The sequence below is a fragment of the Coregonus clupeaformis genome, chromosome 36, assembly GCF_020615455.1.
Source record: "Coregonus clupeaformis isolate EN_2021a chromosome 36, ASM2061545v1, whole genome shotgun sequence".
NCBI classification, from domain to species: domain Eukaryota; kingdom Metazoa; phylum Chordata; class Actinopteri; order Salmoniformes; family Salmonidae; genus Coregonus; species Coregonus clupeaformis.
Window position 1 is genome coordinate 13,303,522 of NC_059227.1, and position 27,914 is coordinate 13,331,435.

The 27,914-nt window shown below is 42.9% G+C and overlaps 1 protein-coding gene across 2 annotated transcripts in view; it reads right to left on the reverse strand.

Annotated features, from left to right (window-relative positions):
- brf1b (BRF1 RNA polymerase III transcription initiation factor subunit b) overlaps nt 1-27,914 on the reverse strand; it is a 124,599-nt gene that overhangs the window by 32,709 nt on the left and 63,976 nt on the right. For both annotated transcript variants that reach the window (XM_041865878.1, XM_041865879.1), the window contains exons 13-16: nt 3,118-3,179; nt 2,685-2,766; nt 2,011-2,063; nt 242-525 (exon numbers count right to left, since the gene is read on the reverse strand). In XM_041865878.1, coding sequence (XP_041721812.1) covers nt 242-525; nt 2,011-2,063; nt 2,685-2,766; nt 3,118-3,179 — 481 coding nt within the window. The remainder of the gene's footprint in view (nt 1-241; nt 526-2,010; nt 2,064-2,684; nt 2,767-3,117; nt 3,180-27,914) is intronic.

The window sequence follows — 27,914 nt, forward strand, 5'->3', positions numbered from 1 at the left end:
TAAAAAATAAAACCTGCAGACCTACTAATGAGAACAGAATTAGCTCACCCAAAGCTAATTCTCCCGTGTGGCTCAGTTGGTAGAGCATGGTACTTGCAACGCCAGGGTTGTGGGTTCGATTCCCACAGGAATAAGCGTGTCTACTAAAATAAGCGTGTCTACTAAAATGTAAATGTTAGTCACACTCATCCATATGTGAAGGCTAGCTTACATCTAACAGTTCTAGTTTAAATCCCCTTACCTCTTGCCCATGATGCTGGCGGGGGTGGCCAGGCCCATGTTGGTCTTGTTGGGCTGCTTCTTGCGGCGGGTCAGCCTCTTCCGCCCAGGGGGGCCACTGGGTGGCTCTTCGGTGGAGGTTGGCCGGGCGGGGCTGCTGTTGCCGCTGCCAACCTTGCTGTTAAGGTCACGCAGCACGTCGTAGTTGATCTTGCTGGAGATCTTCTTCTGCTCCAGCATCTTCTCGATGGCCTCGCCCGCCGTACTGGCACGGATGGGCTCCCGCTTCTTGGACGTTTTCTTGGGCTGCAAGGGGAAGAGAGAGTTGAGAAGATCTGGGGTGTGTTCATTAGTGCACACCATAGTAAACCATAGCAAAATGTTTTGCAACGGAAACAAGCGTTTCTTATTGGACAAGTTCAGGTTAGTCCCTCCCCCTTTCTGCCATTTGCTTATGTTTGGTTCCTAGTGAATACCCCCCTGATATGTTGGGAGGAATTTAGGGGACCGAAACATTGGTTGAATGAGATCCATTAGATTGTTGGAAGCATCAAGATTACCTTTATTATTCTTTTTATTTAGGGAGGAATTTGGGGGACATAATAATGCCATGCAGATATACTGTACATACTACTATATCAGATATTATAGATGTATAGAGCGGCATTCTCTAATCTGGGCCTGTAGACTTTTGTTCCAGCCCAGCAACCAGTAGCTCTCCAAGACCAGAGTTGGAGAACTCAGCTGTAGGGCATTGCAAGCCATGGGACACTTAAGTTGAGAGTTACGTGCACAGATTGATATATTGATATTAGTGATAATGTATCAAATGGTAAAATCATTAAAAAGAATCACTGTTGATAGTAATAACAACAGTAGCTAGTTAAGTGTTGTATTAAGTCATAGACGATACACCCTTTCCTTTGGGGTCGGGAAGTATGATGTCACCCTAAAAAAGTCTGATTATCGAGATGACAGAAGCTCAGTAGGCCCTGGAACCTTTCCATGCCTCTCGGTCGGCCGTGACTCACAAGTGATCTCCGAAAGACCCTGGTTGTGTCCCAAATGGCACCCTAATGTAGTGCACTACTTTCGAACAGGGCCTACAGGGCTCCGGTCAAAAGTAGTGCACTATTTAGGAAATAGGGTGCCATTTGGGACGCAAGCCCTGTTTGTCATACAGAACGGTGTATCAGCACAGGGAAAACCCCCACTGCCTTGACCACAATGAGACCCCGACTACTGTGGACCTTGAGCCCCTCCTCCGTAGGGTGCCTCTAGACGCTGATCTTGGGTCAGTTTTACATTTTCTCTAGTAATGGTTAAGGTTAATATTGGGGGAGGGGAAGCTGATCCTATATCTGTACCTAAGGGTAACTTCACCCCTGAGCATCTGGAATAGGTATCAGGGCCTCTCTGCACCTCATTAGGCAGTCTGCTACTCTGCTGCCGTACGGCTAATCCAGCCCGGGTTGAATGCGGGCGGATGTGGAGATGGCGAGACAGGTTAGCGCAGGGTTAGCGCTCCCCTGCCACAGTAGTCATATTCATATAGTCTCTGGAGCCTCTGCATTGAAACCGAAGAGCAGAGCAGAGCTGATTCGGCTCAAACTGAAAATATGTGCCAGCTCTAGACACACAGCTGTTCTGTGTCAGAGGAAGGGCCACCTCTACACACACACCGATTCTTGAGCACACACACTGCTGAAAAAGCATGCACATGAAACGAACGCACATAAAACACAGACAGACAGAGACAGACACACACACCATCACCCTTCGATTCCTCACCTTCTCCTTGTAGGTCCCCTGCTCTTTCTCTTTAGCTATCCTCTCCTCCTTTTCTAAAAAAAACAAGAACAAAACAACTAAATATATATCCCTCTACAATAGACAGTAAGGAATGATTAGGTCATGATGTATAGACAATAGTATAGTATAGGTAATTACTGTATTCTGGTACTGATAGAAATAGAATACTTAGCTACAGCTATATTTCAGAGGGAATAGAAGATGCGTCCCAAAATGTCACCCTATTCCCTATATAGTGCACTTATTTTGACCAGCACCTTATTGGAGGTAGTACACTATAAAGGGAATAGGCTGTAATTTGGGACACATCCTTTTTCGTTGGCCCTAGCTATTAAGCTACTTACAGCAATATAACAGCCCAATAAATCCCAATGGTTCAACTGGGCGAGGGTGAATTAACATAGATAAATATATTGAAGGGAAGTATAAGTACTTAAAAGCTCAACAAAGAGGTTTATGACCATGATGACAGCAAAAACTCTTTAACAAAAACAAAAAAATATATATTTTTGACCATTGAGGATTGGGAACAATTGGTTCGTTACAGAGCTGGCTAATATGAAAACCTGTCGGGAACTGCATCGTAACATGATGGATCAATATGAATATGTGAATTTTGAATAGGGCATGAGAGGTTTTGTCTGTTCGCTCACCTTTCTGCTCCCTCAGATATTCCTCATTCTGCTTCATCCACAGATCCGTCTTAACTCTCACTTCTTTGTCGTTGAGGATATACTGCAAGAAGGAAGGGGGAAGTAAGGGTTTTAGTAAGGTGCTACAAGGGTAAAGTGTTAGGGTAGGTGGCAGGTAGCCTAGTGGTTAGAGTTTTGTGCCAGTAATTGAAACGTTGCTAGTTTGAATCCCTGAGCAGACAAGGTTAAAAATGTGTTGATGTGCCCTTGAGCAAGGCACTTAATCCTAATTACTCCAGGGTCGTCGTTGACAATGGCTGGCCGTGACCCCATTCTCTGGGGGAATTGGAATATGCAAAAATAAAATATCTCATGTAAGGGACTTAAAGAAAAAGCATTATGATTTGTGCTAAAAGTATTCTTATCTCAAAAGCACTTAAGAGGAAGCGCATACCCTCTCAATTTCTTTATCGTCGATGCCGTCCAGGTCCAATTCCCCGCTCTCTGACTTGCCATCTGAGAAGAGAGACAGAGAACAACACATTTACCAGTCTAATAACAACACTTGCCTTCACATTTTATGGAAGATAGGGCTCTGTTTAATGTTTTATCAAGGGTTGCATTCCAAATGGCACCATATCCCCAATATAGTACACTAGTTTTGACCATAAGGCTCTGGTCAAAAGTAGTGCACTATATAGGGAATAGGGTGGTATTTGGGATGCACACAAAGCCTCTGGTTTTTCCCTTTTTAATAAAGAGGGCACAGGTTTTTTTCGTTTATTTGACAGGGACTTGATTTCCATGTTTCCAGGGGGACAGGGGGAAGGGGCAAAAGGCTTGATTATCTGATAATGATTTTCCCATTTTCTTTTGGTGCCCTCGGAACCTTGCACGCCTTCAGGCGTTACTCTGTGATTACTGCGCAGACAAGTAATTCATTGGAGAGGGAGGCCATTTTGAAACGGAGAGATAATCTTCTCCGCCTCGCTGGAGTCCGGAGTGTTCAGAGTCTCTGAGACAATGAGATGCTACGCTGTTTAGTATTTACCCAAGTTGCATCAATAATGTATGCGGACCCCGGGCAGCCTTCGTGGTATACTGTAATTGTCGTAACAGGCTTAGCGGTGAGAGCTGAGAGGATTTTGTTTAATTTGGAGAGATTTTGGAATTGTCTTCCACTGCAATGTGTGTTTTGTATTAATCTCCAGCACCCATTATAATGTTGCATATTTAGGCAGATTTAAGGGAAATACATAGAGAGCTTGGTATAATGACTTGACACCATTACATATTAATATTGTGTGATGCAGTTTATCAATATGCTCACGTTTATCAGTAGCTTAACATGGGTTAAAGATGGATATCTGAGTCTGAGATGATTTGGGCAAATTCAGAAAATGGGGGATATTGATTTACATGGGGTTTTGGTCTGAAAATTAAAAAGTGTGGATTGCAGACACTCCTTGTCCAAATACTTATTTTCAGGTAAGGAAACAAATATCAAAATATCACCCTTCTTCAACTGTGAAATTGCATTTGGAGCAGATTAAATGGCAAATTCTTATTTCAACAAGCTAAGAAGTATTGAATATCAAAGTGCCTATATCCCTCTATGAATAGTTAAAGTCCAAAGGTAGAACTGAGGAAAAAAATTATAGAAAGTTGACTTGTGGCATAAGAGATCTGACCTCTACTTAGCGAAAGAGAATAACAATCTCAAAACTGATATAGTAGAAATACTCTCCATACAGTCCACATACTCTTTACATAGAAGGACTGTGTGACCAGGACACCACTATAACCAACAACACAAATAGGCCTACCTAAATAAGAATCTAAATAAGAATCTCCTGTCCCCATAGTTAATTTCACCTCACTAAACTGTAAGCAACGGTTTTGACAACAGAGCAACTTTCAAAACCAGCAACGCACAATCTCATTTGACCCCTCTTTCCCATATTTTTCAAACTCTTCCAACTGCTTCCATTTCTAAAATAAGAGGCATCATCCCTGACATTCTTATCCCAGGATCTCTTTCCTCCTTTTCTGAAACTCTCCTGACTTCAAAGACTTCTCTAGTGTGATAAAGACAAGGTTTTCTGGATCATTAAGAGCTATGAAAATAACGAGACTGGGATAGTTTAACAGCTTAGCGCAATATCTACTAATAGGGACCTATGGCGATGTTCTTAAGCAGGTTCGGTAAATGTTGAATGTCGTAATGGTAGACTTAGGGAGATGACATCATCATAAACACTGGGGCAACTTCTTGGTTTAGAAGCTCTTTTTGGGACCAGCCATGGCAGTCTACGCAGATTTGATCACTTAAATTCTGTCGTTGATCACTAAATAATTAAGTCTTCACAACCAGAAAACCAGTTTACAACCAGAATAATATGTTATTTAGATGTGGGCCTATAAGGTATAAGACACCTTCTTCACTACATAAGTAGCCACATAGCACAGATCTTCATTGATAGCTTTGCAACAGAAAAAGGCAAACAGAAACGAGCATTCAAAAGAGCGAGCCGTGTGTGCCAAGCTGCCAAGAAGATCAAGGGAATGCCAGAGAACGGGGTTGGTGGAAACCCATCACGAGAAATAGCAGCCTAGATATGGGTCACAATCTGTCAGCCATCTTAGTGCCTTCATTATGCTGTCATTTGGGGGGTTTGGATGGGACGCTACAACGACTGATACGGGATGTCGTACTGTGATGAAAATAGCAGTTGTGGGGGATAGAGAGAGAAAGAAAGAAAGAAAGAAAGAGAGACTGAGTGTGTGTGTGTGTGTGTGTGAGAGAGAGCGAGAGAGCGAGAGAGCGAGAGAAAGAGAGAGAGAGCGAGAGAGAGAGATTAATTTACAGATCTGGGGATTATCTATCCAAGTGTCACTGTGAATTTCAATCCAAATGACACAGCAATATGGAGTCTCTTTCTTGGTGACAGATCTAGTCACAGGCAGCTACCATCTTTGGACTGTGCTTCCATGTAGAATGGCAACAAAGCTGCCATACCTCAGACTCTCTAATGTTCTGTATGTTCAATCAATTCCATTGTGTATTCCATTCAATTAAATTATTTTCAATTAACTTCCAATTCAATAGAGAGAGAGAGAGAGAGACCCACCGACAGACATGAAAAGAGAAGTGCAAGGGGAGTGCAATAAAAAGCAGAGCAGAGCAAGATTGTTTCCAGCATATATTTCCAGCATATTGGCAGGGGTAAGATTGGAGTTGGGGCTGCCAGTAAGTGTTAGCCACAAATGCACACAGGCACAGACATCCCTGCATGTTCAAGGGTCACCCTGGTGTCAACAACAAGGCAGGACAGGGCTGCACAGACACAGGGCTATGAAGTGTGCTGACAGGAATACTGTATGTGTGTGTGTGTGTGTGTGTGTGTGTGTGTGTGTGTGTGTGTGTGTGTGTGTGTGTGTGTGTGTGGATTGCTTTCTCAGAGTGAGGAGTCAATATGGAACTGATATTTCCAATATTCGAACATTGATGGTGAGAAAGTTCCAAAGGGTAAAGACTTGGATTTAATAGCGAGAACCAGGTTACCGAGATTTACCGCCCAAACCCACTCCCGTTTCCTGGGATAACTAACTGTTAGAAACCGGTAAATTTGTATAAACTTGTATTTATTCAGGGTAGCCCAACTGAGACCAGGGTCTCTTTCCCAATGGTGCCCTGAGTACAATTTTTTTTCTCACAAACAGTAAGAAACATTTACATTACAAATAAAACAAGAAGAATACAAATAACCACAAGGCACAACCTCAACACCACAATTTCAACAAATAAATCACTACAATCAATCGAAACAACTGCAATTAATTCATTCAAAACCAGAGTCCTAAACTGCCCTAGTGGCACCAGGGAATCAAGATGCAAGAAATTTTGTAGGTTATTTCAACATTGGGGGGAACTAAAACTAAAGGAGGATTTACCTAAATTGGTTGAGACCAGAGGGACCTCAAGAGCTAACCAATCCTGCGAGCGAGTTTGGGAGCTCATTCTTTTATACGTTAGCAACAAAGTTATACGTTAGCAACAAAGCTAGGTAAATTGGAATCTTGTGTAGAAGTGATCTACGGGACTTTAAAGAGGACCAGCCAACCTTTTGATACAGGATGCAGTGGTGAGTTTTAAAACTGTCACCTGTGATAAAGCGAAGGGCAGTATGGTAGACGGCATCCAAAGGTTTAAGAGTAGTGGCTCATGCAATCTGATAAATGGTGTGACCATAGTCAAGAACTAGCAGGAAAGTTGACTGTACGATCTGCTTCCTGCTATTTAGGGAGAGCCAAGATCTATTTCTAAAAAAGAAGCCTACTTTGAATCTTAGCTTTTTAACTAGCTCATCCATATATTTTTTAAACATGAATTCTTTGTCAATCCAAATACCCAGATATTTATAGGCAGGAACCCGATCGATGGGAGAACCATCCTATGAATAAATATGTAGTTCATCTGAAACTTTTTTGCGAGAATTAGAGAACCACATATATTTAGTCTTACCCGCATTAAGTACACGTTTTAAACAAACCAGGGCTTTCTGTAAGGCAACAAAGTCACATTGCAGCGCTAACATAGCCTGGGCAATGGCATACATAACAGTGTCGTCTGCATACAGATGAATATTACAAGTTTTAACAGATAGACCAATATTATTTATATAAATAGTAGAGAACAGGTCCCAATACCAACCCATGCGGTACACCTTTTGTAATATCTAAGAAACTAGACTTGACACCATCAGAACTCACGCATTGTGTCCTATCTGACAGATCATTCTCAAACCAGTTGCAAGAAGCCTGATCCAAGCCTATTTCAGTCAGCCTTTGAATGAGAATGTAATGATCAACAGTGTCCAAGGCCTTGGAAAGATTTTTATGATCTAAGCAATTTAACACATCATCTAAAACAAGCATAGCAGCTGAAACGGTGCTATGTTCAGGTCTAAAACCGGATTGGTGCACATTAAGAATAGAGTGAGAAGTTAAAAACGTTCTTAGCTGACAGTTGGCCAGGGATTCTAAAACTTTGGAAAGACAAGATAATTTGAGGATTGGATGGTAGTTATCTAAGTCAGAAGGACCTCCTCCTTTATGTAGGGGGAGGACATGTGCTGCTTTCCAGATTTTAGGGATAACAACAGAAACAATTGTCAAGTAAAAAATATAGGTCAATGGTTCTGCAATAAGTGGTGCAGAGAGCTGCAGTAAGAAGGGATTAAGTGAGTCAGCCCATATGGATTTTTTTTAACATCAATCTTTAGCAAAGCACTTAGTTCATCATAGACATCAAATGGTTGAAATGAAAATAAAGTATGTGAGTGTGTTAGAGCATCATTCTTTACAATCTGTTCTGAGGTGACTAGAGGACTCTCTAGTAGAATGATATTAATTTTCAGAGATTATCCTTTCAAATAGGTTGCCAGCTGAAGCAAAATGGTTATTAAAAGCACTACACATTTCCATTTTGTCTAGTATGGGACCAGAGGCTGTCAAACCCTGCTGGGGCAAGAAGGGGGTGGAGTTTTGTTTCAAATCAGTCAGTCTAGCCTTAGCCAAAACTAAATGTATTTCCTGTAATTTCAGACAGTTTATGCATGAACCAAGGATTAGATCTGTTTTTCACCCTTAGCATTTTGTGCGGCGCATGTTTATCTGCAACTGAGTTAAACAGGGAAATAAAACAATTAAGGGCCTGATCCGAGTCAGTGAAAGTTGACACAACCCAACAGTCACTCAACTTTAGCTCAGACAAAAAAAAAAAGCTAATTAAAATTCCAAAAATGTCTCTTTGTAATAATGCATGAGTGAGATTTAGGTAGCTTAACATCTCTTATGCAGGCAACAGGACAATGGTCACTGAGCTCATATATCCCATTGGCTGTAAACTCATGAGGGGTATTTCTTAGAATAATATCTAAGAGAGTAGATTTTTCAGGGTGTTGGTTTAGTTATCAGCTGAGTTAGATTTAGCTCAGTACAAATATCTTTCAGCCCATCAGATACTGGAATCAACCAATCCAGATTAAGATCACCCACTATTCATAATTTGCATTTAGCATAGTTAGACAGCAAGTCATACAATTTGTTAAGGGCACAAATTATAATACATTATTTCTATGAACAGCATGATGTGAAATGGAACTGTTCAATGATATGTGATGTCTAAATCTGGCTTCTCTATGACCTCTCTGCTATATTATCTGCATGATCAGTCATCAACGCTCAGGGTGGGGACAGACAGCACATCTCAGTATGGAATGTAGTTCACAATGCATGTATCATCTCATCAGCTGATAGCTTTTCTTCTTGTGACAGGTACATTTGCTGCAGCATAGCCTATGCTACAATAATATTAGGACTAATATATTTGAATCCGATTTTTATTATTGTAGCTGCAGAGTTTTAAAACAGCCTATCACTGTTTCTTTAAATCAGTGCATCCAAAATAGATAACACTGTTCAAGATTGATATATATACAGTGACTTGACTTTTTCCACATTTTGTTACGTTACAGCCTTATTCTAAAATGTATTAATTTTTTTCCTCATCAATCTACACACAATACCCCATAATGACAAAGCAAAAACAGGTTGTTAGAACATTTTGCTAAAAAAAGTAAAAAAATACCTGAAATATACAATTTACATAAGTATTCAGACACTTTACTCAGTACTTTGTTGAAGCACCTTTGGCAGCGATTACAGCATAGATTCTTCTTGGGTATGTCACGATCGTTGAGAGACGGGTCAGACCAAGGTGCAGCATGGTATGCGAACATGTTTATTAAACTGGATAACCACTCGACAAAAACAAAATAAAGGCAACGTAACGTGACACTCACTATGGCTAAAACACATACAAGCCAAACAAGAGTACGAACAAGATCCCACAACCCAGGCAGGAAAACTGGCTGCCTAAGTATGATCCCCAATCAGAGACAACGAGCGACAGCTGCCTCTGATTAGGAATCATACCCGGCCAAACATAGAAGTATAACAACTAGACTCTAAACATAGATATACAACAACATAGAACTAAACATGCACACCCTGACCAAACTAACTAGAGTTCTAGAGGTCAGGGCGTGACAGGGTATGACACTATAAGCTTGGCACACCTGTATTTGGGGAGTTTCTCCTGTTCTTCTCTGCAGATCCTCTCAAACTCTGTCAGGTTGGATGGGGAACTTTGATGCACAGCTATTTTCAGGTCTCTCCAGAGATGTTCGATCGGGTTCAAGTCCGGGCTCTGGCTGGGCCACTGAAGGACATTCAGAGAGGTGTCCCGAAGCCACTCCTTCATTGTCTTGGCTGTGTGCTTAGGGTCGTTGTCCTGTTGGAAGGTGAACCTTCACCCCAGTCTGAGGACCTGAGCACTCTGGAGCAGGTTTTCATCAAGGATATCACTGTACTTTGCTCATGTTCAGCTTTGCCTTGATCCTGAATAGTCTCCCAGTCCCTGCCGCTGAAAAACATCCCCACAGCATGATGCTGCCACCACCATGCATCACCGTAGGGATAGTGCCAGGTTTCCTCCAGATGTGACGCTTGGCATTCAGGCCAAAGAGTTCAATCTTGGATTCATCAGACCAGAGAATCTTGTTTCTCATGGTCTGAGATTCTTTAGTTGACTTTTGGCAAACTTCAAGCGGGCTGTCATGTGCCTTTTACTGAGGAGTGGATTCCGTAAAGGACTGATTGGTGGAGTGCTGCAGAGATGGTTGTCCTTCTGGAAGGTTCTCCCATCTCCAGAGGAACTCTAGAGCTCTGTCAGAGTGACCATCGGGTTCTTGGTCACCTCCCTGACCAAGGCCCTTCTCCCCCGATTCCTCAGTTTGGCCGGGCGACCAGCTCTAGGAACAGTCTTGGTAGTTCAAAACTTCTTCCATTTAAGAATGATGGAGGCCATTGTGTTCTTAAGGACCTTCAATGCTGCAGACATTTTTTTGGTACCCTCCCCAGATCTGTGCCTCGACACAGTGTCTCGGAGCTCTACAGACAATTCCTTCGACCTCATGGCTTGGTTTTAGCTCTGACATGCACTGTCAACTGTGGGATGTGCCTTTCCAAATCATGTCCAATCAATTGAATTTATCACAGGTGGACTCCAATCAAGTTGTAGAAACATCTCAAGGATGATCAATGGAAACAGGATGCACCTGAGCTCAATTTCGAATCTCATAGCAAATGTTCTGAATACTTACGTAAATAAGGTTTTTCAGTTTTTTTATTTTAATTAATTTCAAAAAACCTGTTTTCACTTTGTCATTATGGGGTATTGTGTGTAGATTGCTTTTTTTTTTCTTTTTTTATCCATTTTAGAATAAGGCTGTAACATAACACAATGTGGAAAAAGTCAAGGGGTCTGAATACTTTCCGAAGGCACTGTATATATACACACTACCAGTCAGAAGTTTGGACACACATACTCATTCAAGGGTTTTTCTTTATTTTTTTACTATTTTTTACAATGTAGAATAATAGTGAAGACATCAACACTATGAAATAACACATATGGAATCATGTAGTAACCCAAAAAGTGTTAAACAAATCAAAATATATTTTATATTTGAGATTCTTCAAATAGCCACCCTTTGCCTTGATGACAGCTTTGCACACTCTTGGCATTTATTTATCAGAATGAGAACGAGTTGCCAATTCCTTATATAATTGTGTTTTATGCTTATTGCACATTTATAAAACACAGACAAGACAGCTAGTATAACAGCCTTCGGCTAAAATACTGCTAGCGGTATGTGTTACCCCAATGCGTCACGCGTCAAACTGAGCATTCGTTTTACAGAATCAATGTTCATTGATACCCTCGTTTTAGTAGTGTCTGCTCTGCACACAATTTGAGTAGTTGAGACATAGAAAGGGTATTGTTAGAAAAGTTCACTTCTCCTCTATTACAGTACAGTCGTGGTCAAACGTTTTGAGAATGACACAAGTATTGGTCTTCACAAAGTTTGTTGCTTCAGTGTTTTTAGATATTTTTGTCAGATGTTACTATGGTATACTGAAGTATAATTACAAGCATTCCATAAGTGTCAAAGGCTTTTATTGACAATTACATTAAGTTTATGCAAAGAGTCAATATTTGCAGTGTTGACCCTTCATTTTCAAGACCTCTGCAATCTGCCCTGGCATGCTGTCAATTAACTTCTTGGCCACATCCTGACTGATGGCAGCCCATTCTTGCATAATCAATGCTTGGAGTTTGTCAGAATTTGTGGGTTTTTGTTTGTCCACCCGCCTCTTGAGGATTGACCACAAGTTCTCAATGGGATTAATGTCTGGGGAGTTTCCTGGCCATGGACCCAAAATGTCGATGTTTTGTTCCCCGAGCCACTTAGTTATCACTTTTGCCTTATGGCAAGGTGCTCCATCATGCTGGAAAAGGCATTGTTCGTCACCAAACTGTTCTTGGATGGTTGGGAGAAGTTGCTCTCGGAGGATGTGTTGGTACCATTTTTTATTCATGGCTGTGTTCTTAGGCAAAATTGTGAGTGAGCCCACTCCCTTGGCTGAGAAGCAACCCCACACATGAATGGTCTCAGGATGCTTTACTGTTGGCATGACACAGGACTGATGGTAGCGCTAACCTTGTCTTCTCCGGACAAGCTTTTTTCCGGATGCCCCAAACAATCGGAAAGGGGATTCATCAGAGAAAATGACTTTACCCCAGTCCTCAGCAGTCAAATCCCTGTACCTTTTGCAGAATATCAGTCTGTCCCTGATGTTTTTCCTGGAGAGATGTGGCTTCCTCGCTGCCCTTCTTGACACCAGGCCATCCTCCAAAGGTCTTCGCCTCACTGTGCGTGCAGATGCACTCACACATGTCTGCTGCCATTCCTGAGCAAGCTCTGCACTGGTGGTGCCCCGATCCCGCAGCTGAATCAACTTTAGGAGACCTGGCGCTTGCTGGACCTTCTTGGGCGCCCTGAAGCCTTCTTCACAACAATTGAACCTCTCTCCTTGAAGGTCTTGATGATCCGATAAAATGGTTGATTTAGGTGCAATCTTACTAGCAGCAATATCCTTGCCTGTGAAGCCCTTTTTGTGCAAAGCAATGATGACTGCACGTGTTTCCTTGCAGGTAACCATGGTTAACAGAGGAAGAACAATGATTTCAAGCACCACCCTCCTTTTAAAGCTTCCAGTCTGTTATTCTAACTCAATCAGCATGACAGAGTGATCTCCCGCCTTGTCCTCGTCAACACTCTCACCTGTGTTAATGAGAGAATCACTGACATGATGGCAGCTGGTCCTTTTGTGGCAGGGCTGAATTGCAGTCGAAATGTTTTTTGGGGATTACGTTTATTTTCATGGCAAAGAGGGACTTTGCAATTAATTGCAATTCATCTGATCACTCTTCATGACATTCTGGAGTATATGCAAATTGCCATAATAAAAACTGAGGCAGCAGACTTTGTGAAATTTTTTATTAGTGTAATTCTCAAAACTTTTGACCACGACTGAACAATAATGTCTCAATGTGTTTTGGTGTCCATATGACCAATTCTGTTGGACCAAATCTCAAATGCAAATAGCGAGTTGAAACCGCTTGTCAGAGAGGAAGATGTGATCTCTCAACTTAGTTGGCGTGAGAGGCAGGGGCTTGGTCTGTGTAAACCATATTTTTATATTTTAGCAGATGCTCTTATCCAGAGCGACTTACAGTTAGTGAGTGCATACATTATTTTTATTATTATTTCATACTGGCTCTCCGTGGGATTTGAACCCACAACCCTGGCGTTGCAAACGACATGCTCTACCAACTGAGCTACATCCCTGCCGGCCATTTCCTTCCCTACCCTGGGCCAATTGTGCGCCGCCCCATGGGTCTCCCGGTCAGCTACAACAGAGCCTGGATTCGAACCAGGATCTCTAGTGGCACAGCTAGCACTGCGACGCAATGCCTTAGACCACTGCGCCACTCGGGAGGTTAACCATAGAGGAAGAGGGGAAGCGAGAGGTTTCACCCTCGCTAAAATATGTCCAAAATAAGCCCAATGCGTTTCTACAGGCTTATTTTGGACCTAAGCTTGTCACCTGCTTTCCTGCCTTTAGGACAACAACTCCCATTGTTAGGATGGAGACGTGCATCTCTTCACTATATACAGATCTCTGGTGTAAATGGGGAGGTGCACACAGCACAGAAGGAGCGAAAGAGACGAGACCAAAAATACAGCACGAGAACAAGTGGACATAAACACTCAAAAAAATTAAAAATAACGAAACATCGATTCTTGCGATACAGGCATTTGGAATATAACACAAAAACATACATTCTAATTAATCAAATTAATTTGATAAATCTCGCAGCCCTAGGCAATATCAGTTATTTATTCAGACCCATAATTATTCAATCTTCGTTAAAGAGAAGCGGAAGCCGTCTGCATCTTAATGTAGTCCTATATTATTCAAGCATGTCAATAAAATGATGAAGATAAGGACAACAAAACATATTTCATTTAACTGTTAAGAGCAAGGAATAAATTAATCAACAATAGAGAGAGAAAGAGGAGGTAATAAGCATGTCGCACAACATTAGGGGAAATATTATGAAATGTAGGTCTAATGTGTCAGCCTACTAATTATACAAATGTAAAATATTCCCTTTTATATTTCTATATTAAAATCAAATTAGCCTATAGGCTAATCAGGCAGGTCACCTGTGATACAAGTCAGTATTCGACGTCCATCCATGTCTGAGGATGTCGGAAGATGACGTGGAAACGGGCCACTAGGGGCAACAGTGAGCGCTGTTACCTTCAAGTAGGCTTTGGTTTTGCTAGGGTGTTGTGGGCGGGGATGGCTGATGGGCGTAACACCTCTATATTCAAATCCAGCGATAGAACATAAGCATCTGCTTCTGGTTCCCAAGGTTGCATGTTCAAATCCAGTGATAGAACATAAGCATCTGCTTCTGGTTCCCAAGGTTGCATGTTCAAATCCAGCGATAGAACATAAGCATCTGCTTCTGGTTCCCAAGGTTGCATGTTCAAATCCAGTGATAGAACATAAGCATCTGGATCTAGTTCCAAAGGTTGTATGTTCAAATCCAGCGATAGAAAGTTGTTTCTGATATTTTAGTTTTGAGCCTATCTCACACTTAACCATCCATTCAGAGATAATGCCTAACCTTAATAATTCTGAGTTAATTCCTAAACTTAACCCTAACCTTCAAAATTCAGAGTTACTGCCTAAACTTAACCTTAAACACTTTCTTTCCCAGCTTCATGGTTTGAACGAGGTGCGTAATTCCAGTCCATATAATACAGCATAATACAATACAATACAGTTATGCAGTCCATAATAAAAAGATAACTGGGGCTTGTTTAATTTATTTACCCAATAGAGCATACATCTATGGGCTTTTATGTTTTTCTGTCGTGCATAATGTAAAGATGCAATGTAGGGTCTTAATAGACCTGTAGGGCCCAAATAGACAGCAAAGTCTAGCCTACATACTATTGCATCTATGTAGTACATTGTCCAAGTGTCTGTATAATACCACTGGCTTTGTATAAAATCTCAAATGGCAATATACAAATCATAACACTGTTGGACTTCCATTCAAAAAGGCTCTGGGTGGCTCAGTGGTTTAGAGCACAGAAAGGGCAATCTTAAGGTTCTGAGTTCACGTCCCACATGGACCACATTGAATATACTGTCTGTGATATCTATAAGTTGGCTTTGTTGAAAGTGATTGAAAAATATCCTCATACGCCACACAAGCTCACCTAAAGGGGAGTAGCATACTTCAGTGCAAGTAGGAACTGTATTTGTCACTGACTTCACAAAAAGGTCTGTAAGGTTTTAACAAATTTGAGCAGACATAGTCTGTCCCTATGTACATAAATTAAGACTTAAACAATGACTTGGCCTACATAATGTACAAAGCATGAGGCTATTTAGGATCACATTCAAACAGCCTCTGGGTGGCTCAGTGAGTTACAGTGTAGTGCTGGCCACCCCAAGGTTGTGAGTTCACTTCCAATTTGGGGTGCATATTGAATACTCTATGTGATTGCTTTGATTGAAAGTCTTCGCTAAATAACCTATTTTGTCTTATTTTTTTTTTAACAGAAGCCATATACGCCAAAAAAGTGAGAACATATCGGCAAGAATGAGAGGTCAGGGGTTTCCAAACTTTTTCACTCGGGGCCCCCCTTCCAGCATTGGGGAACATCCCGCGCCCCCGCGTGCGCGCACGCGTCACGTCTATTTCTATGGGCACAAGCACTGTTCATGACACAAACTGTTCACACTTCTCTTGTTGGTGGAGAGAATTTTGCAGGTTTACAGCTTATTCCCTGCAATTCTACACATGTTGTCATGGGGTGCAAAGAAAATGTTGCCATTTTAAAGCACATTTTCTTGCAATTCTATACATTTTGTCATGTCTACTGTGTATTCATGTGTTATTTGAGTGACTAAAAAATTCCTAAATAAAAAACGTTAGCTGACATGGGATAGTTGATCTGGACATTTCTGAAAAGTTATAAATAGCTCTTTAAGGTATGCAATGACTAACATGACAAGAGGAACTGATGATGCACTGCCCAATTTCGAAATTGCACGTTAAGCATTCTACTATTACAACGTTCAAGAGTACGTTTTTAAAGCCGGACTGAGTTCCTTTAAAACCCTCCCGCCCCCCTGCCGACCCATTCGCTCCCCCTACCACAGTCTGGGAATCACTGAGCTAGGTAGTAGCACAAACCAAGACAAAGATCTGTTTGTGTTCTTGCCTTATCCATGCTGCCATTCAAGCCAAAGAAGGAGTGGCAAGGAGTGGCATGATGGCACCCATGCTAGGAACAGGCCGCATTAGAACAGGCCTACAGTAAGGCTGCCTTTTCGACAGTCAGCATATGGCTGTACACTTGACTGAGCATTGTCCCAAATTACATAACAAATTATGTAAATAATTATGCATTATAAATGAATCAGCCTTGGCACTGCTGTCGTAACCGCCGTGAAAAATTACTTGTATGAACTAACAAACACACACAGGCAAACAAACACACAGACACACACATGTGAATTTAAATAGCCTAAATATGATTAAAATAATAAAAATATCCCAAAACATGCTATGATATTACGTTTGTAGCAAAATGCCTAGTAATGGTTATAAGAGCTATAAGAGCTCACCTCAAAGTACACAGAGTGAAATTTCAGCGGAGTGCGGATCATGGTGTACAGGGCATCAAGGGAGAGGGTATATGAGTGCGAGTTTATGTGTGTGGGAGAATGTCTGTCTGTCTGTGTGTGTGTGTGTGTGTGTGTGTGTGTGTGTGTGTGTGTGTGTGTGTGTGTGTGTGTGTGCGGTAGTCTGTAGGCCTTAAGACCATTTCAGGCCACAAGCTGTTTAAAACGTGTGTGGGGAACAGAGCGTAAGATATGTGTGTATCTACCGTATGTGTGTGTATGGGAAGAGATGTTAGTGAGTGCGTACGCATGCACGAACGCACACAAACACACAGTGTGAGATAACCACACCTGTCAGGTGGATGGATTATCTTGGCAAAGGAGAAATGCTCATTAACAGGGATGTAAACAAGTTTGTGCACAACATTTGAGAGAAATAAGCTTTTTGTGCGTATGGAAAATTTCTGGGATCTTTTATTTCAGCTCATGAAACTTTACATGTTGCGATTATATTTTTGTTCAGTTTAGCTACAAACAAAACTGAGTTAAATGGTTCCTGTCTGCCGTGAAGCGTTCATCCGTGTATACGGGTAAGAGTCTTGTCACGCCCTGGCTCTGGGACTCTGCTATGTTGAGCCAGGGTGTGTAGTTTCTATGTATTTGTGTTCTAGGTTCGTTATCTAGCTCATGTGTTTCTGTGTTGGCCGGGGTGGTTCTCAATCAGAGGCAACGAGTGTCAGCTGTTGCTTGTTGTCTCTGATTGGGAACCATACTTAGGCAGCCTGTTTTCCACAGTGTTTTGTGGGATCTTGTTCCGTGTATGGTTTGTGTCTGTTACCTAGGATGACTTCACGTATCGTTTTGTTGTTTTGTTTCGTGTGGTAAATATAATAAAAGTATGTTCACTCATCACGCTGCGCATTGGTCCACTTCCTCCAACGATCGTGACAGAAGATCCCACCAAAACTGGACCAAGCAGCGTGTCCAGGAGCCAACGCCAGAGGTAACTCTAGCGGATATCCACCTCGACTGGGTCAAGCAGCGTGAGGAGGAGAGAGGTTGGACCTGGGAGCAGAGGATGGAGAGTCTGGCGAGAGCCATGGAGGCCATATCATATCCACGGGGGAGAGACAAGCCCAATACATTTTTTAGGGGGGCTCACACCGTGGGCAACGGGGCTGCTGGAGGCAGATAAGGGCGAGTTAGTGGACGAGGAGAGAAGGCCACCGGGTTACGGGGAGCCATTGGCGAGTAGAGGGAAGGAAAATGTAGAGGCACGGCGAGAGGTACTGAGGTGTGTTGCCAGTCCGGTCCGGCCCGTTCCTGATCCCCGGGTAAGGCCAGTGGTGTGTGTTCCCAGTGCGGTCCGGCCTGTTCCTGTCCCTCGCACCAAGCCTGTGATGCGCGTCGCCAGCCCGGTCCGGCCTGTTCCTGCCTCTCGCACCAAGCCTACGGTGCGCGTCGCCAGCCCGGCCCGGCCTGTTCCTGCTCCCCGCACCAAGCCTATGGTGTGCGTCGCCAGCCCGGTCCGTTCCTGCTCCCCGCACCAAGCCAGGGGTGGGCGTCGCCAGCCCAGCCCGGCCCGGCCTGTTCCTGCTCCCCGCACCAAGCCTATGGTGTGCGTCGCCAGCCCGGTCCGGCCCGTTCCTGCTCCCCGCACCAAGCCAGGGGTGCGCGTCGCCAGCCCGGCCCGGCCTGTTCCTGCTCCCCGCACCAAGCCTGTGGTGCGCATCGTCAGCCCGGTCCAGCCCGTTCCTGCTCCCCGCACCAAGCCTGTGGTGTGCTTCGTCAGCCCGGTTCGGCCCGTCCCTGCTCCCCGCACCAAGCCTGTGGTGTGCGTCGTCAGCCCGGTCCGGCTCGTTCCTGCTCCCCGCACCAAGCCTGTGGTGCGCATCGTCAGTCCGGCACAGCCTGTCCCTGGGTCACCGGTGCCTGGTCAGGTACCGGTCAGCTGCTCCACATCGGAGCCTAAGCAATCCGCTCCACCGATGTCCAGTCCAGCTCCAGCCAGCGGGACCGGACCAGGGGCGCTACGGGGGGATTGTTGGAGGGTGGTGGTCAAGCCCGGAGCCAGAACCGCCTCTGAGGAGGAATGCCCACCCGGCCCTCCCCTGTTCAGTTTATGTTTGGCGCGGCTTTGGGGGGGTACTGTCACGCCCTGGCTCTGGGACTCTGTTATGTTGAGCCAGGGTGTGTAGTTTCTATGTATTTGTGTTCTAGGTTCGTTATCTAGCTCATGTGTTTCTGTGTTGGCCGGGGTGGTTCTCAATCAGAGGCAACGAGTGTCAGCTGTTGCTTGTTGTCTCTGATTGGGAACCATACTTAGGCAGCCTGTTTTCCACAGTGTTTTGTGGGATCTTGTTCCGTGTATGGTTTGTGTCTGTTACCTAGGACTTCACGTATCGTTTTGTTGTTTTGTTTCGTGTGGTAAATATAATAAAAGTATGTTCACTCATCACGCTGCGCATTGGTCCACTTCCTCCAACGATCGTGACAAGTCTAGCATACTGTGTCCATAATAAGTATATACAGTGGGGGAAAAAAGTATTTAGTCAGCCACCAATTGTGCAAGTTCTCCCACTTAAAAAGATGAGAGGCCTGTAATTTTCATCATAGGTACACGTCAACTATGACAGACAAAATGAGGAAAAAAAATCAAGAAAATCACATTGTAGGATTTTTTATGAATTTATTTGCAAATTATGGTGGAAAATAAGTATTTGGTCACCTACAAACAAGCAAGATTTATGGCTCTCACAGACCTGTAACTTCTTCTTTAAGAGGCTCCTCTGTCCTCCACTCGTTACCTGTATTAATGGCACCTGTTTGAACTTGTTATCAGTATAAAAGACACCTGTACACAACCTCAAACAGTCACACTCCAAACTCCACTATGGCCAAGACCAAAGAGCTGTCAAAGGACACCAGAAACAAAATTGTAGACCTGCACCAGGCTGGGAAGACTGAATCTACAATAGGTAAGCAGCTTGGTTTGAAGAAATCAACTGTGGGAGCAATTATTAGGAAATGGAAGACATACAAGACCACTGATAATCTCCCTCGATCTGGGGCTCAACGCAAGATCTCACCCCGTGGGGTCAAAATGATCACAAGAACGGTGAGCAAAAATCCCAGAACCACACGGGGGGACCTAGTGAATGACCTGCAGAGAGCTGGGACCAAAGTAACAAAGCCTACCATCAGTAACACACTACGCCTCCAGGGACTCAAATCCTGCAGTGCCAGACGTGTCCCCCTGCTTAAGCCAGTACATGTCCAGGCCCGTCTGAAGTTTGCTAGAGTGCACTTGGATGATCCAGAAGAGGATTGGGAGAATGTCATATGGTCAGATGAAACCAAAATAGAACTTTTTGGTAAAAACTCAACTCGTCGTGTTTGGAGGACAAAGAATGCTGAGTTGCATCCAAAGAACACCATACCTACTGTGAAGCATGGGGGTGGAAACATCATGCTTTGGGGCTGTTTTTCTGCAAAGGGACCAGGACGACTGATCCGTGTAAAGGAAAGAATGAATGGGGCCATGTATCGTGAGATTTTGAGTGAAAACCTCCTTCCATCAGCAAGGGGATTGAAGATGAAACATGGCTGGGTCTTTCAGCATGACAATGATCCCAAACACACCGCCCGGGCAACGAAGGAGTGGAAGGTCCTGGAGTGGCCTAGCCAGTCTCCAGATCTCAACCCCATAGAAAATCTTTGGAGGGAGTTGAAAGTCTGTGTTGCCCAGCGACAGCCCCAAAACATCACTGCTCTAGAGGAGATCTGCATGGAGGAATGGGCCAAAATACCAGCAACAGTGTGTGAAAACCTTGTGAAGACTTACAGAAAACGTTTGACCTGTGTCATTGCCAACAAAGGGTATATAACAAAGTATTGAGAAACTTTTGTTATTGACCAAATACTTATTTTCCACCATAATTTGCAAATAAATTCATAAAAAATCCTACAATGTGATTTTCTGGATTTTCTTTTCTCATTTTGTCTGTCATAGTTGAAGTGTACCTATAATGAAAATGACAGGCCCCTCTCATCTTTTTAAGTGGGAGAACTTGCACAATTGGTGGCTGACTAAATACTTTTTTTCCCCACTGTATATAAAAAAAGAGTCTAGCTACATTTTCTGATATTATAAGTTTCTAATTTTGTCAGAAAGTCGTTTTCATTGCAAGTTAAAGCCTGCTGTGAGCAAGCGAGCGAACGTTAGCTTGCTGCCTCGCTAGCTAACGTTATGTGTATGATCTGTGTAGTAATATTATTCAAATCAAAAAACAATTTGCATTGCTAGTTATAGCCTAATGTTAGCTAGCTAACATTGAACCTAATTGGTTTGCTGTAGCTACATGCAGATGCATACTGCAGCTTTGACAATGTTTGTATTGGTAGTAGTATGAGTTGGGATTATGCCGGTTCATTGTTTAGCTAGCTAGCTAGCTACATGTCTAAACAAAAGAATCCACTTCGCCAGATGATTACATGACCCATCAAGTTAGCCAGGTGTGTCTGGGGGTGATTACAGCCCTCAATTGTATTTCATGAACATGTGTACATGTCTAGACAATAGTGACCCATCCACTTAGCTAGATGTGGCTGGGGGGTTGTTATAGCATCAATTTAGACAAGTGTGTCGGATAAGCGTAATCTAATCATTATAAACTATTTATAAACTATTTTTATCTGGAAACTTTCTGTTTTTGATATTGCTAGTAACCATTTCACTGTACCGTTTACACCTTCTGTATCCTGTTCATGTGACAAATACATTTAGATTTTATTTGATATAGTGTTTGTTAACCAGAGACGGTAATGTGAAGAACAACATGACCTGCACCAAAGTCAGATTAGGATACAGGCCAAGGACCTGGAGTTTTTCCTTATTGTAGGCTACTACTTTTGCCACTTTTAGTCTTAAAATCTTTGGTTTACTATGCTACTCACTCTGTGTAGCACATGGCCTCACGTGAATCCTTAAAGAGATGGGTGGGGCTAAGGCTTAAGAGGGTGTGAATGATGCTGAATGGGTGTAGACAAAGAAGAGCTCTCCAGTAGGTGTACCAAAACGTTCAACCTTCAAAGCAGAATTACTTTCCCATTGTTCCTCAACTGCAGTGTATGATATACTATCTTCTAGCTCTGAGTCTCTACTTTTATCCAATGTAAAAAACACAATTTCAAATGTTTGTAACATGACACATTACATCATATTACTGGAGCATGTAAAGCTCACCCCAGACCTTTCCCCCCCTTTCCCCTTGCTCCCTCCCCTCCCCTTCAACTTTCTCTCGCTTATAAGCAGCAAATGTTCCTCAGGATAATATCCAGGCTTCTGTGCTTCGTAGCCCTAGTATGTTTTCTGCGTGACAGGCCCTGAGTGTAGCTGATGTGTGTGTGACTGTGTACACCAGGGGGGGAGAAAGTCCCCTGTAGCTCAGTTGGTAGAGCATGGCGCTTGCAACGCCAGGGTAGTGGGTTCGTTTCCCACCGGGGGGCCAGTATGAAAATGTATGCACTCACTAACTGTAAGTCGCTCTGGATAAGACCGTCTGCTAAATGACTAAAATGTAAAAAATGAGAAAGAGAGGAGGGTGTCGCTTGTTGTCTCCCTTCCTGTCATCCGTTCAAGGTGAGCTCCTCTATGGCAAGCTGTCAGTTCCACATGCAGATGCAGTGTGTACACACACACAGACACAAACACTGCATATTCTGTCTCAGGAACCACATTAATATGATATAAGATATAGCAAATCTTCTGAGATACGACTGCAAAAAAGGCAACCTGGAACAGTGTTTCCTGTCCCTTTAAGATGGAGGCCAGGCGGTACAGCAGAGCGGAGCTGCAGCTGTAATGTCACTGGCAGGGGGGTAGGCAGGGTGGCCGGAGCAGCTGTCTAATTACATCACGGCAGGAGGTCAGGCCACGGCCAATCACCCTCCTTCGCCGACACACCTCCAGCTCAAATAGAGGACAGAGGATGAGAGGAAGGGACCGTCTGCATGGACAGTGTAATAGAGACCTAGAAAGTCACTCAATGACATTGACCATAGTACTGCTTTCTGCATTGAAAAGGAACATGAGGAAGGTCTGCACTCAATATTTGCAGTGAAAGAAAGGAAAATGTATTCCATCTTTAGTGAGAGCTTTCGGCAACACATGGCTAGAAGCCATGCCTGGCTAATCATGCATTTGAAGTACCAAATACATATTTGTGAAAATCTTATAGTAAATCATTTTGTTTCTTCAAAAACAAATTCAAGAGGTTCCTGAATGCAACAAGTTCCAGATTTCATGTAAGTCTAGTCTATATTCGGAAATAATGCAACTAGCTAATAGGAGCATATTGGCTCAAAAGGCAGAAAACCTAATTCAACAAGCAGCCGGTATAGCCACTAGTAGGAATACCATCAAGTGAACCACTGTCCATGCTTTCCCTTTAGACTATAAGCCACACCATTTGCATGTTACTCCATGATGTCAACGTAAAATGCTTTGGTGTCACTCAGGGAGACGTACTCGGACCGAACTCATTTCGAGAGATTCTAAAAGTCCATCAACATTGTTGGTATTGCATTTGCTGGATTGTAAAAGAAATTCACATTATAATTGTTTTATTCTAAAAGTCAGTCAACACTGTTTACATTTCATTTGTTAATTTCATTGAGGTAATGGAAGAAACGCTCAGAGGTGGGGGCCTGGGAGGGGTTGGGCAATTGTACTGTAATTTTGATTGATTATGTTGTTTATGTGATTCCAATAAAAATTCATTGTTTGCAAAGAAAGAAAGAAAAAAAGAAAGACAAAAAATAAATTTCCCGGAATAGTTTTTCCTACTCGCCAGGAGGGAAAGCATATTCCGGGACACTCCAGGCCGAATCGGGAGGATTGGCAACCGTAGCCTCAAACCCACGTTGCAGTACACCACCAAGCAAGGTTTGTAATTCACAGAGACGGTCTGTCTGTCTGAGGTAAATTCTGCTAAACTCAGCCCTGTAGTCTAAGTGTCTGCCACAGTTTTGTTCAAAATGGCAGAGTTCACATAAAGTTAATTCCAACCCTCGTTTTTTTAAAACAGTCTACAACAAAAGACAAGTTTGCTCAAACCCTGCAGAATATAACCATGTTTCACTGGTCTTGGATTGGATTCACTGGATAATGCTATACCTGGCTATCCCCGTCAAAGTCAGGTGAACAGCCGCTGCTCTACTTTGGGGAATAGGTCTCTCCTTATCCTGTATTTAGGCTAGTGACTTCTGTTTAGATCTAGTGTGAAGAGACATTTTGATGACATCAGCATGAACTAGTTACAACTTTATTCTGAGGGAGATGCCTCTGGGGAGTTAAACGCATCGTTCTCTCTTTGGGAAAGTGGGACTGCTTTAAATAGGCACTGGGTTCGAAGGAGGTCGTCACATCATCGGTCATTTTGGCTCATCACGGAGCGTCTATTGAGGGCAGATGCACTTTAGTGTTGCCAGAATGCTGGGGTGACTGGAAATAAAAGGGAGTCGGCGGGGTGCTACTGTACAGACAGCCTGCAGAGAGATGGCCCCGGACTGTCAGCTTTGAAGAGTGGGGGGGGTGGGGGCGCCCAGCAGACCTCACACACAGATACTGTGGAGACAGACAGGCAGGGAGGCACAGATTCATATACCGCCACACACGAACAACACACACACACTTTCAGGCAAATACCTGCGCAGACACATTCTCACTTTTGGACTTTATGGGAATGCTATGAATTCCAAAAGTTATGGGCAGAGTTAGAAAGTTGGCTGTCAGAGGTATTACAGTGTAAATGTACTTTAATCCATCTGTCTGCATATTTCAAGACATGCAGTGAGATACGCAATGGGTTGGACAATACTCTTCTCGTCAATTATCTTGAAAAAATGTATACTTAAAAACGGGGAATCAACCAATCCTCCATCGTTAAGTCAATGGAAAAATCATATCCTTCATTATCTAAATATTGAAAGAGCGTGGGGGTTGGAGAGGAACAACATGGTGCAATTTGAGGACATGTGGCGGAGAGTAGTGCAGGCACTGGAGAACAGGTGGGTCTGTGAGAACAGGTGGGTCTGGGCAGGTGTGATGTCGTTGATGTTTGTGTGCATCTGTATGTTGTCTTTTGTATGTGTATGTTTTGTATTGTTTGAAATAAATAAATAAATAACACCAACACATTATCACTCACTCATATAAACACACCGACACATACACGGCAGGGTTTTAAGTGAGCAGGACACTGAGCCAGTGAGCACACGCCTATATTGCTGCGTGTGTGTGAGTGGGGAGATTTATCCCTGCTACAGCCAATAAAGCCCAATGTTTACGAGTCCTGGGGCCTGAGCCTCTCCCAAAGAAGCTTTCTCTCCCTCCAGCCGCTCTGCTTTGTCCGTCCAAAATGATTCCCTATATAGTGCACTAATTCTGACCAGAGCATTATGGGTCCTAGTCAAAAGTAGTGCACTATATAGGGAATAGGGTGCCATTTGGGACACACCCCTCAGCTTCCTGGGCACAAGGACAATGATGACAGAGAATAATATCCATCCACTCCGCACAGGTCCCGTTACCAGCTAGCTAGCAACCTATAAAGAACGCTAGCCCAACTACATTTCACATCACAGACTTTTATTAGGGTTCCATTATTCAGGAAGTGTGCTAGTAATGCTAGCGCTAGCTTTTTACTAGGGTTACTGTAATTCAGAAGTGTGTTGCTAGTCAGTGCTAGGGCTAGCCCTTTAGGGTGCCTCAAGGAAATATGAGCCAGTTTGTTTGGACAGGCGACTCCGGTTGTAGCCGGAGCCCAGTGGCCAAGTGGAGAAGGAAATGGGAGGTCAAATAGGGGTCAAGAGGGTCGGGTCAAGAGGCGAGCAGCTGTGAGGATCTGCAAGGCCTGACCAATGATCTACTACTCTAACTTTCATATTTCACTTCTCACGCACATGACCATTTCAATGAATGTGGCATTTCTCCAAATCAATAATATCATACTATCACAAAGAAAAATAACTTGTTATTTCATGAAGTGTTTTTTCGCTTGTCCCTGATAATGATGCTCTTAGCCTGAATACTGTTTTTATTCACATTAAATACGGTTTCTATTCACATTAAATACAATTTAAAGATAGGACAAACTACTACAATGTAGCCTACATAGTCAAAAGGAAGCAGCAGAACTATAGAAAAATGATTAGGCAGTTTATATGGACTGGTAGAGTGTAAAGAAAGTCAACATCAGTCCCCAATAAATCTGAAGGAATTGATTGGACTAAAGGCTTCGCATACAACCCTTCAAATGGCAATCAATGTTCTACAATACCATCCAAGGGTCCCTTTACTCTCACAGAACTAGGGATGCATCTCAAATGGCACCCTACGCCCTATTGGTCAAAGCTCTGGTCAAAAGTTGTGCACCATGTAGGGTGCCATTTGGAACACAACCTATGAGTTGATTAATGCTGTCCATTTATGTGGTCATCATTGGCTGATGGGTGAGGCAGGGTCACATTTGGAATTCGGCCCATATGCCTTAAATGTCTAATGTGTCTGTGTATTTAATTATTTATAGTCTACTATGAATCATCCTCACTAATAGCCAATGGAATTTCTCCTATGAAGTGCCAAACACTGGCTCTCAGTATCCAGCATATTTTGGGAATGAATGCTAGTGTTTCCGGTAGACTTCCAGTCATTGCGCTAACGCTAGTTAGCATTGGCTCGTGAAACTCCTAAATTCCTTCACACTGGACACAGAGACATACAAATAGGGAAAGGTATCCACAGGTTCATCTGACTCTGGGTAAGTAGGTAAAGGGCTTAATTGCCAAAATCTCGCAGTATCCCTTTACGTATTGAGTGTCTAGAACCTATTCTCTATACAATGTAGGCCTAATGTATCTCCTCTTTCTACGATTTGTTGAAACACGCGGATGCAAGGACAAATTCTACACAAACAGACACACACACACAAAAACAGTTATGTCTTACTATACTTGTGAGGACTTTTTGGGGACCAACAATTAATTCCCATTCAAAATCCTATTTTCCTTAACACCTAACCCTAAACCTAACCCTAATTCTATCTCTAACCCTAATTCTAACCGTAACCCTAAACCTAGCCCATAAGCCTAAAATAGCCTTTTTACAAGTGAGAACCAGCAAAATGTTCTCACTTCTCTGAATTTTTGTTGGTTTACTATTCTTGTGAGGACTTGTGGTACTCACAAGTATAGTAAAACGTGTATACACACACACACACACACACACATAGTGTGACCGCTGGTCAGGAACATTACAGCCTTTCTCCTCACTGAGCTACTGAAACTGAGGCAGAGACAGGCTTTGTACCAAATGGCACCCTATTTCCTATGTAGTGCACTACTTTTGACAAGGGAGTCTAATGAGCCATTGGGCTCTCGTCAAAAGTACTGCACTTTTAAATTGTTTAACTTTTACATTTTAACAGGGAAAACATATTGAGACCTAGGTCTCTTTTCCAAATGCACCCTATATAATACAATATAAATATACACAATATACAGTTGAAGTTGGAAGTTTACATACACCTTAGCCAAATACATTTAAACTCAGTTTTTCACAATTCCTGACATGAAATCCTAGTAAAACTTCCCTGTCTTAGTTCAGTTAGGATCACCACTTTATTTTAAGAATGTGAAATGTCAGAATAATAGTAGGGAGAATGATTTATTTCAGTTTTTACTTCTTTCATCACATTCCCAGTGGGTTTGTAGGCCTCCTTGCTCACACACGCTTTTTCAGTTCTGCCCAGAAATCTTCTATAGGTTTGAGGTAAGGGCTTTGTGATGGCCACCCTAATACCTTGACTTTGTTGTCCTTAAGCCATTTTGCCACAACTTTGGAAGTATGCTTGGGGTCATTGTCCATTTGGAAGACCCATTTGCGACCAAGCTTTAACTTCCTGACTGATGTCTTGAGATGTTGCTTCCATATATCCACATAATTTTCCTTCCTCATGATGCCATCTATTTTGTGAAGTGCACCAGTCCCTCCTGCAGCAAAGC